The sequence below is a fragment of the Pongo pygmaeus genome, chromosome 4, assembly GCF_028885625.2.
Source record: "Pongo pygmaeus isolate AG05252 chromosome 4, NHGRI_mPonPyg2-v2.0_pri, whole genome shotgun sequence".
Taxonomy (NCBI): Eukaryota; Metazoa; Chordata; class Mammalia; order Primates; family Hominidae; genus Pongo; species Pongo pygmaeus.
In genome coordinates, this window is record NC_072377.2 from 136,181,561 (window position 1) to 136,197,898 (window position 16,338).

Sequence of the window (16,338 nt, forward strand, 5' to 3'; positions counted from 1 at the left end):
AAAAACTAAATACTATTATTATTATTCATCCTATAATAGCAGGTAGAAACCCTTAAAATCAAAATGTTGTCTTTATCTTCAGTAGGAGGCAGCAATGTTTTCCAACGCCAGGATTTCACAGAGAAAGTCAAAAGATACTGTGTTTGGCGATGGGTACAGATGAAAGAAGAAAAGAGACTAAGCAACTAGGATCAGACATAAAGAAAGACAAGAATGCATTAGAAGACACAGAGTGCATTAGAAGAACTCATATACAATTCCTTAACCAAGTAATTCAACAAATAGTAGGCACTACATCAGGTATTGGGACGGAAGCACTGAAAAAACTAGAAACGGTTCCTTTACCCTGAAGGGCATCCATACCACCAACTAATAAAAATTCTGTCCTTTGAAGTAATAATACATTCAAGCATCTTCCTCAGGCACTACTTTTGTTATGTTTTATACTACATTTATTCATACACTTGGCCTTATTTTCTCTGTTGCTAAGTTAAAAACTTGAAGTCAGAAACTTTTTCTTTTTCATACATATATCCCTTGGAGTACTGACACTATATTCAGAACACAGTAGGTCAATAAATATTGATCTGATTGGTATTCAAAAGCTGGGCAAACTAGCCTTTAAATATGAAGATCACAAGTTCTGATCAGTTTTTTTCACAAATTGTTTTTATCTATATTTGCCATAATTTCTCTAGTATCCAATAAAACACCAAACTTTACAACTTAGGTAACTTTCTACAGACACAGAAGATTTAAACCTTATTGGCTAACAATTGACTGCTGCTCACTAAGCCACATTTTCTCATCCATAATTTCCCACTTGGCTTTCTTCATTTCTGTTTTTTTGTTTGTTTGTTTGTTTGTTTTGAGATGGTTGTCTTGCTCTGCTGCCCAGGCTGGAGTGCAGTGGCGTGATCTCCGCTCACTGCAACCTCTACCTCCTGGATTCAAGTGATTCTCCTGCCTCAGCCTCCCAAGCAGCTGGAATTACAGGCACATGCCACCACACCCAGCTAATTTGTGTATTTTTGTAGAGGCAGGGTTTCACCATGTTGGCCAGGCTGGTCACAAACTACCGACCTCAAGTAATCCACCCACCTTGGCCTCCCAAAGTGCTGGGATTATAGGCGTGAGCCACCATTCCGGGACTCTCTATTTCTTTACTAACTTTTTAAATTGAGAGGTGGCCAGATTTTGTTATTAAAGAAAAGTATTAAAGTGATATGTACAATTGAAGGGAAAAATAGAAAATTCAACCAAACAATAGCTGAAGACTTCAATACTTCATTCTCAATAATTGATGGCAGAACCAAACTGAAAATCAGCAAGGACATAAAAGACTTAATTAAGACTATTATCTAATGGTTATCTAACTTGACCTGATAGCTATAGAACATTTCAACAAAAGCAGAATATATATTCTTTTCAAGTGCCATAAAACAGTCTCAATAAATTTACAAGGGGTGAACAAAGTAGGTTCTCCAACCATAATGGAATTAAATTAGAAACCAACAGCAAAACAACTTTTGAGAATTCCATAAATATTTGTAAATTGAACAGCATACTTCTAAATAACTCATAAGTCAAAGAAATTACAAGCAAAATGTAAAAAAATTTTGAAATGAATGAAACTGAAAATAAAACAGATCAAAATTTGTCAGATTTGGCCAGGTGCGGTGGCTCATGCCTATAATCCCAGCACTTTGGGAGGCTGAGGTGGGTGGATCACCTGAGGTCAGGAGTTCCAGACCAACCTGGCCAACATAATGAAACCCCATCTCTACTAAAAATACAAAAATTAGGCAGGTGTGGTGGTGGGCACCTGTAATCCCAGCTACTCCAGAGGCTGAGGCAGGAGAATCGCTTGAACCTGGGAGGCAGAAGTTACTGTGAGCTGAGATGGCGCCACTGTACTCCAGCCTGGGTGACAGAGCTAGACTCTGTCTCAAGAAAAATAAAATAAAATAAGAACCAACAGGAAATATTTTAGGGTTAGGGGGCTGAAAAGTCTCTGTCTCAGTAATTCAACTCTGCTGTTAGGCATGAACATAGCCAGAGAGCACATAAATGAATGACTGTGGTTGTGTTCTAATAAAACTTCATCTATAAAAAGCAGGACAATTTGGCCCACTGTCCATAGCTTGCTAATCCTTGACGCATATGGGCAAAAAATATATACAATTTAAGTGAAACCACGAATGAACTTCTCTTTGGAGAAGCCCTCACCATTTGAAAAACAAACAAACAAAAACACACATTACAAAATTCAGGAACAAAAGAGGGGACATTACTAGCAACCTTATAAAAACTAAAAGGATTGTAACTGTATAATATAAACAACTTGATTCTAGTAAATTAGACCACTTAAATGAAACTAATAAATTCCTAAAAGACAAAAATTAACAAAACTGACTCAGAAACAAATAGAAAATCTAAATGTATAAAAGGTGAAGAAACTAAATTAGCAATTTAAAATATTCTTATTCTTAAAAGCCTGGATGCACATGGTTTCACTAGTGAATTCTACCAAACGTTTAGAGAAAAAAAGTAGTACTAATCTTCTAGAAACTCTTCCAGAAAATAGAGAAGGACGTGCCAGTATTATCCTGATACCAGAGCTAGACAAAGACATCACAAGAAAACTAAAAAGCAATATTTCTCATGAATACAGACTCCAATATCCATAATAAAATATTGGTAAATCAAATCCAGCAACACATAAAAAAATCATATACCATGACAGAGTGGGGATTGCTTCCTAGGAATACAATGGTTGGTTTAACATCTAAAAATTAATTAATGAAATCCATGACATTAATAGTTTTAAGATGAAAAATGATATGACAATACAATCTCAATAGACATTGAGAAAAAGCATATGACAAAATCCCACACTCATTCATGATTAAAGGATGGACAAAAAAAACCAAACCATCTAAAAACTAGGAATAAAACAGAACTGCCTGTCTCTAAAAGAAGTATTCGGTTAAACAAAATAAAAATAAAAAGGGAACTTCTTCCATCTAATAAAGAGCATCACAAAAACCTTACAACTAACATCATACTTAATCATGAAAGATGCAATGTCTTTCCCCTAAGATCAGGAATAAGGCAGTGATGTCCATGGTCACCACTTCCATGCAACATTGTATTGAAAATTCTAGCCAGTACAATGAGTCAAAAAAAAAAAAGTTGGGGGCAGCGGGGACAAAAGGCATCCAGATTGTTAAGAAAGATTTGAAACTATCTGTTCACTGATAACATGAGCCTGTGTGTAGAAAACCTTAGCGAACCTATACAGAAAAATGAATAGACTAATAAGAGTTTCAGAAAGACCAAAGGATATAAGATCAATACACAAAAGCCAACCCCACTTCTATATGTAAGCAATGAGTAATCTGAAAAGGAAATTAAGAAAATAATTCCATTCAAACTTAAGCATTTGCAAATTTTTGATACTATAAATAACCTAGTTGATGGACATCCATGAATACATAAAGTACTTTCTGTATTTCAGATATCCATGTGGATAGATTTCTGGAACTTTATTTGCTTTCACAGTGACAGATACAAAGATACGGGCACTGAATATAAAGTGATAGATTCAGAGAACAATGATTGTGTTGTAAAAAGTATGACCAAAAATATAAGGCAATTTTGGGTTCTGCTGCTTAACAGAATTTCTTCTAAATAAACTCAAAAACAGTTAAGGTCACTCACCTGCACAGCATGAGATAAATCTGACATCAGACACTGACGGAACCTCTCATCACTCCCAATTCCTTGAAGAACAAAGTCAGGCACATAAGATGAGCAGTAGCCACCCAGCAAGGACCTCCCAAAGTTGGCAATGTTGGGCTGAACAGCACTCACTTCGATTAACTTTGACCTGGAAGGAAAATGTCCCCAAAAGACATCTAATTAGTAATAAATATATTTAACCAGTTAAAAAAAAAAAAAAGTGAATTCTACTTGTCCGTATTTAACACTAGTCTGTATTAAAATCAAGTGTAAAATCATCCTTATATAATGGTAATAAACATAAAAATTAAGAGTAAAATGGTAATAATAGTAAAATCAAGAGTAAAATCATCCTTATTTAAAAACTGGCTCAAGTGCTCTATCAGAAAATAAAATACTCCTTCTTTTTCAGAGAAGGTCTGATGAGCAACTGAGTAATGAAGTGAGGATCAATTTTTCCTAACAGACTTTAAGAGAACTGTATCTTGTGTTTGTAGCACATTCTTAATACAATCAGATTATGAAAACAATCATCTAAAACAAAACAATTAAATGCCTCACAAGTCCAAAGCTGGGTATGTAATGTTTCTCAAGCATGAATCTTCTCCTTGCATACTTGACCCAAAGTATACATTCTCTGTTTTCCTCTTAGTCTTGGCCAAATCTATTTCTAACAGCCATTCTAACATCTCAGGGATTAGTGTTCCCTAACTGCCAGGCTCAGCATATGTCCTTTTGGGGGAGCATAAGTCACTCCTAAACGGCTTGAAACCTTCTAAGCAGTAACAAATCTTATACTTATCAACCAGATCCTTTAACTTTTCTTTGAGGTCTTCATAAAACCTTTCCAGGGTGTTTCTGGAGCTTAGCCTTTACACCTTCTTATGAGTTAAGAGAATATGAAAATAAGAGAGCTATCCAGGACAATGATCTCTTCTTTTATACTAACCTTCAGAGAACAGCTAAAAAGAATGGTACATATTTATATAGGGCCCATTATAGGTGAAAACTTCCTACTTACCCAGGAAAAGGTATCTCATCCTCTTCTGCCCAATCTTCTTGCTCTCCTCCATAATAACTGCTAACTTGTCTAGTCATATCATGACCTGTATCTTCACTTTCACTATCCCCAAGGGCACTATCTGAACTTTCATTTCTTGGAATGTCCCATTCAGTTCCTACAGCAATTTTTTTATCTGAACTCTCTTTATCCCCATGGGGGACAAGAATGGAGAGTGTATCTCTTTGGTCCTGCTGAGGAAAGCAGGTTTTACATGAATCTCGGGGAACTGTTTCTATACATTTACAAAATTCATTGTTCTGTTTGTTATTTTTTGTACACAATATTTTTGAAAACTCTAACATACAGCAATGGTCTTTACTATCTGTACTTGTTTTAACTGGAACATCATCAATAGTCCTGGTTTCGATTGAATCATCATTAAAATATTCATCAAATAAGCTCATGCTTTCTGGGTCTGAATGATTCCAACAAGGAAGTTCACAGGGCTCTTCAGAAACCATGTTCTGTGTATCATACTCTCTAGATTGGTCCTTAGTTGTTTGTTTAGTTTCTTGATGCTGATCAATAGCCCCTCTTTCTTCCTTCAATGGTTTGGTGTGATGTCTGGTAATCTGATCCACCACTGCCTGACTTCGAAGCTCAGTATCTGAATCAGGTGACATAGAATCCCCAATCAGGAAAGTAACCTTTGTCTGGGCAGCCTCACAAGAAAATGAAGCAGGCACAATCTTATCTGGAGGTTTTTTTTCCACAACCATTCCTGTGGATCTCATTGCTTTGCCTGTGTGACTGTCTGAATCCAGCAGCTTCTCACTCTGCCATGTTTCCTCTGTTGGCTCTAAGCCTGACTCTGACAATGCACATTTGTCTACTGGAACAGATCCTGTGCAAACAACTGTCTCCAACTTGGCGTCAAGGCAAGTTCTTAATTTATCTCTGTACTGTTTAACATCAACAGCATTTTCTTCTTGGCAGTCAGAAGGAGAAATCATCCGGCACTCATCTGAAATTCCTAGCAGCTCCTTAGAGCTGTTTTGAATATCTTCTCTCTCTTGTTGTGAAATGTTCTCTACATTTTGCCCAAGGAGTGGATGACTGCAATATTTACAGTTACAATTGGGAGTTCTTATTTCTTCTGACTCTTTAAAGAGCAAACTGCTTTTGTTTCTATGCATTGTGACAAGGACATACTCCGATTCTTCTATTTCGCCTTTCTCTAAAGTGGTAGTAATTACTGTGCCTGGCATAACGATGGCTTCATCTTCTCCATTTTCTAAAAGATGCGTTTCTTGAAGTTCAGAGCATCTTATAAAATAAGTAAGAAAATAAAGTAGCCTCTGGACCATGTCTTGTCGTTTGCCAACTACCACAGTCCTTGCTAACCGTACAGGAGAGCCAATAGCGCCATACAAGTCTCCTGTAATGGAAAAAATCAGTTATTGGACATGTCCTTTACTGACACAGCTAAGCTATTTTTGATGATCAGAAACCTACTCTTACTGTATGAGTAATAGTTTAGGTTTTACTCTTGTTTTTTTTTTTTTTTTGAGACAGGGTCTCACACTGTAATCCTGGCTGGAGTGCAGTGGTACAATCATGGTTCGCTGCAGCCTCAGCCTCCTAGGCTCAGGTGATCCTCCTACCTCAGCCTCCTGAGTAGCTGGGAATATAGGTGCATGCCACCATGCCTGGCTAATTTTTTGTATTTTTTTTTTGTAGAGACAGAGTTTCGCCATTTTTCCTAGGCCAGTTTTTCCTAGGCTGGTCTTGAGCTCCTGGGCTCAAGCAATCCACTGGCCTTGGCCTCCCAAAGTGCTGGGATTACAGGCATGAGCCAGCGTGCCTGGCTTCACTCTTAGTTCTTTAACAGATGAGTGACTACTCAAGGGAGGAAGATGAGATGAATAATCTTAACCAGAGAGAAAGGTGAATTTAAGGGTTTTCTGGTTTCTTCTTTAAACAAATGCTATGGTTCAGAAACCTCAAGCAAAGAGTCAGTTCTGAAACTCACATATCCCAAGAATATTCTCTAACCCAGGCTCCATGCAGAGCATTTTTACCTGGTTAGAGAAGTACTGCCTGAAGTACTAGGTACACAAGGATTCTGTAGCTGTGTCCAATCAAGAAAAGACAAAGCACAATATCTGCTGGCTTGCAAGGAGAGGAAAGGAGTAGCGGTAAAATGGAGCAAAGCTAGAGTAGTCACACCACACACTTAACCATTCCTGATTTAAATCATATCTCTGGGGCCGGGCACAGTGGCTCACGCTTTTAATTCCAGCACTCTGGGAGGCCGAGATGGGTGGATCAGTTGAGACCAGGAGTTCAAGACCAGCCTGGCCAAGATGGTAAAACCCTGTACCTACTAAAAATACAAAAATTAGCCAGGTGGTGTGGTGGGCACCTCTAGTCCCAGCTACTTGGGAGGCTATGGCTGGAGAATTACTTGAACCCAGGAGGCAGAAGGTGCACTGAGCCGAGATGACACCACTGCACTCCAGCCTGGGCAACAAAAGCGAGACTCCGTCTCAAAAAAATAAAAAATAAAATAAATAAAAAAGAAATAAAATAAAAAAGTAAGTCATATCTCTGAACTTTAACTGTTGTTCCTCTAGCCAGCACCCCACCCCACCAGCTCCCATGTTTGTAAAAGCCTATTTTCCCCTTCCATTCCCTAGAAGGTTGGGTACTCAGGATAGGCCAGAAAGGGCAGGAAGAGAGAGACTCATCCTTACTAAAAGGAAAAGAAAGGGCAACAAGTTCAGCCATGCAGTTCATTTTCACTTTTGAATCCATTCTAAACATGACTAGCCATTATGTTAAAAGCAGGGGAGGTGAGGGGGGCAGGACTAGAAATTATCATTTCTATGTTTATGCTATACTTCAAATTAAACCAGTAATTTCAGTGCCAAAACTGTGGAGAATAGGGCTGGGCATGGTGGCTTACACATGTAATCCCAGCATTTGGGGAGGTGGAAGCAGGCTGATCACTTGAGCCCAGGAGTTCAAGACCAGCCTGGGCAACATGGCGAAACCCTTGTCTCTACAAAAAAATACAGAAAATTAGCTGGGCATGGTGGTGCGCACCTGTAATCTCAGCTACCTGAGAGGCTGAGGCAGAAGAATCACCTGAGCCCAGGAAGTTGAGGCTGCAGTGAGCTGTGATCGCACCACCACACTCCAGCCTGTGCAATAGCGTGAGACCCTGTCTCAAGAAAGAAAGAAAAAGAAAGGAGAATACAAAGCCGTTAATTTCAACTTAATTCAATTTTTGAAGTTGTCACTATATATATTTAAAATCCTCTATTTTTACTTCACAAAGCCCTCACACTTTTTAAAGGAAAAAATATAAATAGGTCTCAAATAAATATAAGCTATAGATACTATTATGATAAATTTTCTCTTCTGGCTAACATACTGGCTCAAATATCACCATGCCACTGTTCTAAACTACTCCCACAATTCCCACGAATTACCAAGTAAGTTGAAATTGCTTTGGCATGGCAAGTGAGTCTTTCATGATTCCCACTTTACTTTTCCAGCTTTATCTTCTTATACTTATCCTCCTTCTTGGCAGTCAGAAGAAGAAATCATCTTTATTCGCACAAAGCCCCAGTTAAACTGGACCACTGAATATGCTCTGCACTTTTAACACCTAGACTCTTTACTCATGTGATGTCCTGTCCCTTTCCTCAATATCTCTGCCAGTCCATAGCTTCCCACCTAAGCATCCTCACTTGGACAAAAGTAGGCTCCCCTGTTGAACTCCCACTAAACTTTTCATTTCTGTTATAGTTCCTCCTTGAATTATTGTTGTCTGCATATATATTACCTACAGTCTTAGACTGTCGGCTTCTTGAGGGCAATTTCCAAATCATTCATCTTTATAGCCTCTGTGCTTTTTAAACAGAGCCTTAGACAGTCAACAAATGATTGTAGAATTAAAAAAGGATTTAAATGTCCCAATTTAAAAAATACTACTAATAATTTGATTTTAAAAAGGTCCATGCAATGGAATACTACTCAGCATTAAAAAGGAATGAACTATTAATACATACAAAATAGGTGAATCTGAATTATAATGAATGAAAGAGATCAAAGTATATACTGCATGATTCTACTCATATAAAACTCTAGAAAATGCAAGTAATCTACCATGACAGAAAGTAGGCCAGTGGCTGCCTAGGGATGGTGGAAGAGGAACAGGGAAGTTGGGGAGAAGGAGAGGGGGAGGAGGAGGAGGAAGAGATTACAAAAAGGCATAAGGAAACTTTTGGAAGTGATGCAATATGATTACCATTTTGATTGTGGTGATGGTTTCAGAGGCATATATGCAAAACTTACCAAATTGCTTTATTTTTTTTGAGACAGATTCTCGCTCTGTCGCCCAGGCTATGGTGCAGTGGCATGATCTCGGCTCACTGCAACCTCTGCCTCCGGGTTCAAGGGATTATCCTGCCTCAGCCTCCTAAGTGGCTGGGATTACAGGCACCCGCCACCACGCCCAGCTAATTTTTTTTTTTTTTTGAGACGGAGTCTTGCATGTTGCCCAGGCTGGAGTGCAGTGGCATGATCTCGGCTCACTGCAAGCTCCGCCTCCTGGGTTCACGCCATTCTCCTGCCTCAGCCTCTTGAGTATCTGGCGCCTGCCACCACGCCTGGCTAATTTTTTGTACTTTTAGTAGAGATGGGATTTCACTGTGTTAAGCCAGGATGGTCTCGATCTCCTGCCTTCATGACCCGCCTGCCTTGGCCTCCCAAAGTGCTGAGATTACAGGCGTGAGCCACTGCGCCCAGCCATTGTTTTGTATTTTCGGTAGAGGCAGGGTTTCACCATGTTGGCCAGGCTGGTTTCGAACTCCTGACCTCAAGTAATCCACCCACCTCAGCCTCCCAAAGTGCCAGGATTACAGGCATGAGCCATTGCACCCAGCCCAAATTATGTACTTTAAATATGTGTTGGGCCAGGTGTGGTGGCTCACGCCTGTAATCCCAGCACCTTGGGAGGCCAAGATGAGCAGATCGCTTGAGTCTGGGAGTTTGAGACCAGCCTGGGGGAACACGGCGAAACCCCATCTCTACAAAAAATGCAAAAACTAGCCCGGTGTGGTGGTACGCGCCTGTAGTCACAGCTACTCGGGTGACTAAGGTAGGGGGATCATTTGATCCCAGGGAAATTGGAGCTGCAGTGAGCCATGATCGTGCCACTGCACTCCAGCCTGGCCAAAAGAGTGAGACTTCATTAAAAAAATGCATTTACTGTATGTCAATTATAACTCAATATATTAAATGGAAGGGAATGGGGGAGGGAGCAAGGGAGAAAGCCAATAGGGATGGAGGTTGGTTATATGAATTGATAAGCCATATGACAATCCACCTGGCAAGCTCAATCACCACAGCAACCTAAGGAAAGTTACTACCCAGTCACCAAAATGTTCTCATCTTACTCTTCCCCCATCATCTAACAGCAACAGGGTAGGAGCAGAGGTAATTAGCAGCTACGTTTACGAGACACAGTCTCAACCAATTTACATGTATTATCTCATTTAATTTTTACAACTTTTAAAGTATGTATCATCTATTATTATTCCTACTTTATGAATAAGGACTGTGATGCAAATGTGGTGTGCCTGACTCCACAGCCTGTGTCTTTAGCACCCTGGTACAATCCCTCCCTATTGCCTATGAACTTATCAACCACCTACTCTCCCCTCTGTTTCCCTACTTGTTTAGTGGTGCTTAACACTGAGGGAAACATTTTCCAAAATGACTTAGCAAGTGAACAAAAGTGGATCGACAGAAACTTCAGTGAACTGCTTCCCTCCTAACCAGATTGATTTTAGGTATCACAGGTGACTCTGTTGATTTATTCTTTCTTGCAAAGTACCTAACACAAAGTACGAAATCATAAAACATCTTGAAGATCTGAAGTTACTAGTAAACCAGCTATCAGCCTGCTCCTCTTGCTCTACCTGCAGTTCTTCATCTATAAGGAATGATTTCAGGTCTAAGATGAGGATAGGATAAATTGGCAGACATGAAAGGACAAGCAAAGCAGAGATGCTTTAGAATGCAGGAGGTAAAAGCATTTTATTTATTTTTGGTTTTGCTATAATTACAGATAGCTACAAAAAAGTCTAATACATAGTGTAACAGTTGTCAGATTACATACCCAGTTGTGCCCAAAGTGGGTTATATGGATGAGTCTTTGCCAACATGTCCACACTCTGAGAGGAATGCTTTTCTAAAAATATTTTTATAGGTGGTTGTCCATTTGGCATGACTGTTGGAACCCAGGCAAGATGATTTGTCAGAACTGCAGTAATGAGAGCTGGCAAGAATCTGAAAACAAAATACATCTGATCAGATTCCAATTAGCCTTCATGAAACCTTAGGTAAAATGTAGTGACAAAGTAAGCAAGGAGAGTATATATGCTCATGTGGCCAAATGGCACCCAAAAAAGGAGAGGAGAGAGGAAAGGATAAGTATGTAACACCAGGATTAAAATGAAAGTTAATAGTTTCTGGTTGAGGAGGAGTTAAAAACTACTTGAAATAAAGATAACACATTCATAAGAGCTATTGCAGATCATAAGTACAAAACAGAAATGACATTTTACTTCAAAAATTATGGATTATTTTCAGTGTTTAATCACACAATTCATTACTGAATCAACCAGCAGGTCCTTACATTTCCAAATTACTGAATGGGAAAACAAGGCAAAGTATTAAGCAAACTCTGTCTATCATCAAAGAGAATAAAAACAACTGAATTACTCATCTGGATTCCAAAGACTTGAATAGTTAAAATAATACAATATGATAAAACATCATATTGAAAATGCATCATTAGAATCCCAGCATCTCCTTACATGTTTTTTTTGTTTGTTTGTTTGAGACGGAGTCTTGCTGTCACCCAGGCTACAGTGCAGTGGCGCAATCTCCGCTCACTGCAAGCTCTGCCTCCTGGATTCACGTCATTCTCCTGTCTCAGACTCCCAAGTAGCTGGGACTACAGGCACCCGCCACCATGCCCAGCTAATTTTGTTTTTGTATTTTTAGTAGAGATGGGGTTTCACCGTGTTAGACAGGATGGTCTCGATCTCCTGACCTCGTGATCCACCCACCTCAGCCTCCCAAAGTGCTGGGGTTACAGGTGTGAGCCACCACGCCTGGCCATCCTTACATGTTTTCTACCTCTTTTCTATGAAATAAAACTATAAATGGATACAACTCACAAAAAATGGGCAGCCTCAGATAATTCTACAATATGTCAGGAATTTTAATTACATAATTACAGACATTTTCACTGCTTTTCATTCATAAGGTTCTGTAATACTCTTCCATACCCTATCATTTAATTATTTTTTAGAATTCTGATTATTAATTTTGATTAATAATATAAAATAATTCCAAATATAATGGATGATTCTTCCACATCTGTAATTGAGTTTGATTACAATCTAGATATCTAGTTATAATAAATAAATAAATAAATAAATAAATAAATAATAAATTCATACTGATTTTTGGAAGCATTTTCCATTAGAAAAGTGAACTCCTTCATGAAACGATAGCAAAGGTGGTTCTTTTCTGGAGTCCCCGACATCATTGTAAGCCAGACAGGTTCTCCAATTCGTGGCATCGTGTAAAGATTACAAATTGTTGTTCTAAAAAGAGGAAGACACATTATGAAATGTATAGTTCTCAGAGTTACATACTCTTAAAATAATTTTAAGTTTATGTTGCCAGCTTGGGCCTTACACCTAGATTATTAAAACTTTTGAGGAAAGACAATGGAGCAAGTCCTTCTTCCTTGTCAACAACACAGTACCATGGGAAATGTTCTCAAAATATGTTGGTTCTGGTGTTGGCTCTCCCCACCAGTGACTGTGTGCCCTAGAGTAAATTATTTCCCTACTTTAAGCATTTGTTTCCCATACCTGTAAAATGAAAGGATACGTTGATAATTTCTAAAGCCCCTTCCAGCTCCACATTTCTACGGGGTATGCTGTACTTAAACATACTGCAAATAATCAACTACATATACAAAAAGAAAATATTCTAAATGAGGTAACAGCTTATCCATCTACCCACTCAAAACAAGTTTATCCGCATCATTTTGTTGCCTATGCTAAGACTCTAGTAACATTCTTAAGGACAGTGAGAACGGTATACATACATGCTACATTTTATGACTCTCTCAACCTTCTACAGCGTTTCCTTGAATCAACACAAGAAAAGATTATCACACAATTAGCACAGTGCTTTCTTAGCTGTCTCTTGGACTAATTTAGACAATAGCTAGTCCTGTGACTTGTACTTTGTCCTGAAGGCTTCAAAGCATACTTTCAAGATGTTAATTATTTTCTTTTTACATCATTATCTATTTAACAAAGCCCTATACATTTACTAGACTAAGCAACTCCTGCAAAGCCTGAGGCTTAAGAAACTAGTCAATCTTGCAGAACTACAGAATGGTGTCCTACTTTCTCCTTTTAAAAACAATGCTGTCTAGTAGAACCTGGCAATGATGGAAACCTGCACTGTCTGAAACGGTAGCCACTAGCCGTATGTGGTTACTGAACACATGACATGTGACCAGTATGACTAAGGAAGGGAATTTATTTTAATTAAGTTAAATAGCCACATGTGGCTGACAGCTGAGATTGTATTGTGCAATACTGCTCTAGAAAGTTCTCTGAGATTTCCATAAATTCTAATACCAACCTCAGTATTACTGTCTAACACCTAGGAGCCAAAAAAGAGAAGAATTATCTTGCCTCTACAAGTTTTGCTGAATTTGAAACAATATAAACATGATGTATTACAATGGATAGAAACAATAAGAACAGGTCACTTTAATGAGCTCTCTGTAGAACATACAATCATTGCTAAGAATTTTAAAATAAACAAAAGTTATTTTATAGAGCAAATATGACTAGAATACAAACTAGGAATATATGAAAATGTTTGTTTTTAAAGCTTATTACAGGTGTCCAGATATGATGGAAAATTGAAGACAAATGTTTATCCTCTCTTCAGTTTCTGAGGCCCCAAATAAACAAACACCACCTAAAGATTTGAAAACAGATAAACCAGTGCAACAAACAGAATTAGAGAAGAACCAGCTGGGTGCGGTGGCTCACACCTGTAATCCCAGCTCTTTGGGAGACTGGGGCAGGAGGACTGCTTAAGCCCAGAGTTCGAAACCAGCCTGGGGAACACAATGAGACCCTATCTCTATTATTTAAAAAATAAATTAATTTAAAAAAAAGAATTACCAAGGAACTATTACTGAAAATTAAAATGAGAGATTTCAGGAAATTCTGGAAGACAAACATACGATGGAATTGTGACTGAAGTAGCAGAGTAGAGGAAGTTATAAGGTCATAGTATCACAGAGGGAGACATGGACAAATGGGAGCTAATTTGCCCCACTAAAGCAAGAAGAGGCTCAAGACTCACAAATTTTTGAGAAAGTCATGACAGGAGTTAAGATACAGTACTGAAAATTGGGAGACAATTCAAAGTCCATAAATGGTTGGCAGCTCCCTACCTCCTCTCCACTTCCCCAGAAAATGACTACAGATAGGAAGGAGAGAGTAGATATAGCAGTTGAATGGCCCAGAGGAATGACCTTTTCCAAACTCTTCCCGGCATTTGTATCTTTCAGAGTATATAATCAGATATAGAGTATATCTTCTAGTATTAAATCTTCATGGGATTGGGGGGGGGGTGGTATGGGAGGAGCAGAGATTAGGGGGAAAATATCTAAATATGCTTCTTCAGGTAATGATAATAAAAAAAGGTTGAAAAACACTGCCCTGAAGTGAAGGTCTCCAGTCAAAAGCCTGATTATGCACAGAATTCCTAACCTACAGTTTGTTACCTCATTCTCAACTACAGAGCGCAACCAAAAACACTGATATTTAGAGAAACCCTCCAAGAAGAGAAAAAGACAAGAACAGAAACACACATATACTCACCCATATAAAATGACTCCAGAGGAAAACAGAAATAATGCAAACAATGGAAGAAAACTTTTAAACAAAACTCTAATGTACATTAAAATTAAAGAATATGGTAGAGAATCTAATTTTGAAAGAAAAGGATTATCCAAAAATAAGAAAGCATCAAAGATTTGCTGAAATGAAAAAAAGCATAGAAGGGATAGAAAAACAAAACATTCACAAAAAGAGAAGGAAAATATGAAAAAAAAAGGAACACAGAACAAGCCAGGAGTGCCAATTTCCAAAAAAAAAAAAAAAAAAAAGGATTCCAGAGAGAAAACAGAATAAATTGTAAAAAAAAGTAGAAAAATTACCAGAGCTGAAGAACATGATGGTGCTGTAACAATACTGAGACAATAAAGGACCAAGAAACAGGTATAAACTCATATATCATGGCAGAAAATAAATATGATCTAAAACTGATAAATGAGGAAACAGCAACATTTCATATACTTTTTAATAATATGGAGGTAAATAACAAGAAATAATAGTTAAAAAGAGAATGTGTCTGGGAAGAATGGGGTGAGTAGGATAGGATTCATTTGTTTTTAATTATTAAACCTTTCAGAAATTTTTGTTTCTTAATCATGTGCATACACTTTTTGATTAAAAGAAACAATGTATAAATAAATAAATAAATATGCTGATCATTTAAGAGTTTTTCATGAGTTTCTTCAGCATATTACCGTCTACCATAAGTACATGTGTCATTGGACAGAGCCAGATCACAAACACTGGTATTAGTGGTCCACTGAGAGCCTTTGCTTTAGTATTTTAGTATTATATTTGTTTAAAAGTATTATATATGCTATGGCCTCAGAGTGTTATCAAGTATAAAGAAGGCAAAGAAATTAATTACACAACAGTGCTTCTCACTATATACAACTCTATGTTGTTGTCATTAACAATCTAGAAGTAATGGCCAGGTGCAGTGGCTCACGTCTATAATCCCAGCACTTTGGGAGGTCTAGGTGGGCGGATCACCTGAGGTTGAGAGTTCAAGACCAGCCTGGCCAACATGGCAAAACCCCCTGTCTACTAAAAATACAAAAATTAGCTGGGTGTGGTGGTGAATGCCTGTAATTCCAGCCACTCGGGAGGCTGAGGCACAAGAATCACTTGAACCCGGGAGGCAGAGGTCACAGTGAGCTGAGATTGCACTTCACTTCAGCCTGGGCGACAGAGCGAGACTCCATCTCAAAAAAAAAAAAAAAAAAAAAAAAAAAAATCTAGAAGTAATGGTTTATTCTAGAAATCATTTCTTTCTTCCCCACTAATAATTGTGCCCTATCATTCAGTGGTAAGAAGAGCAAATACTTTCAGTAATCTGTCCCCTTATTTTTCCCAGTCTGTGCCCGGACAATGAAAGACTCTCTTGGTTGGGAGGAAACTGTGGGCATGACTTAGTTTTCTTTGATATGCCTAGGGTCTATATAAAAATCTAAAGACTTCGTCTTTGTTAGGCAGCAACATTAACTAAACATGCTTCCTGCTTCTCTAGCTTTCATGGTTTCTGTATACATGTAAATAATTTCCTTCCTCTTCTCAACTGCCCAA

The 16,338-nt window shown here is 38.3% G+C and overlaps 1 protein-coding gene across 2 annotated transcripts in view; it reads right to left on the reverse strand.

The window, feature by feature from the left end:
- FNIP1 (folliculin interacting protein 1) overlaps window positions 1–16,338 on the reverse strand; it is a 160,806-nt gene that overhangs the window by 25,000 nt on the left and 119,468 nt on the right. For both annotated transcript variants that reach the window (XM_054488161.1, XM_054488159.1), the window contains 4 exons: window positions 12,292–12,438; window positions 10,941–11,110; window positions 4,766–6,185; window positions 3,724–3,892 (listed from right to left, as the gene is read on the reverse strand). In XM_054488161.1, coding sequence (XP_054344136.1) covers window positions 3,724–3,892; window positions 4,766–6,185; window positions 10,941–11,110; window positions 12,292–12,438 — 1,906 coding nt within the window. The remainder of the gene's footprint in view (window positions 1–3,723; window positions 3,893–4,765; window positions 6,186–10,940; window positions 11,111–12,291; window positions 12,439–16,338) is intronic.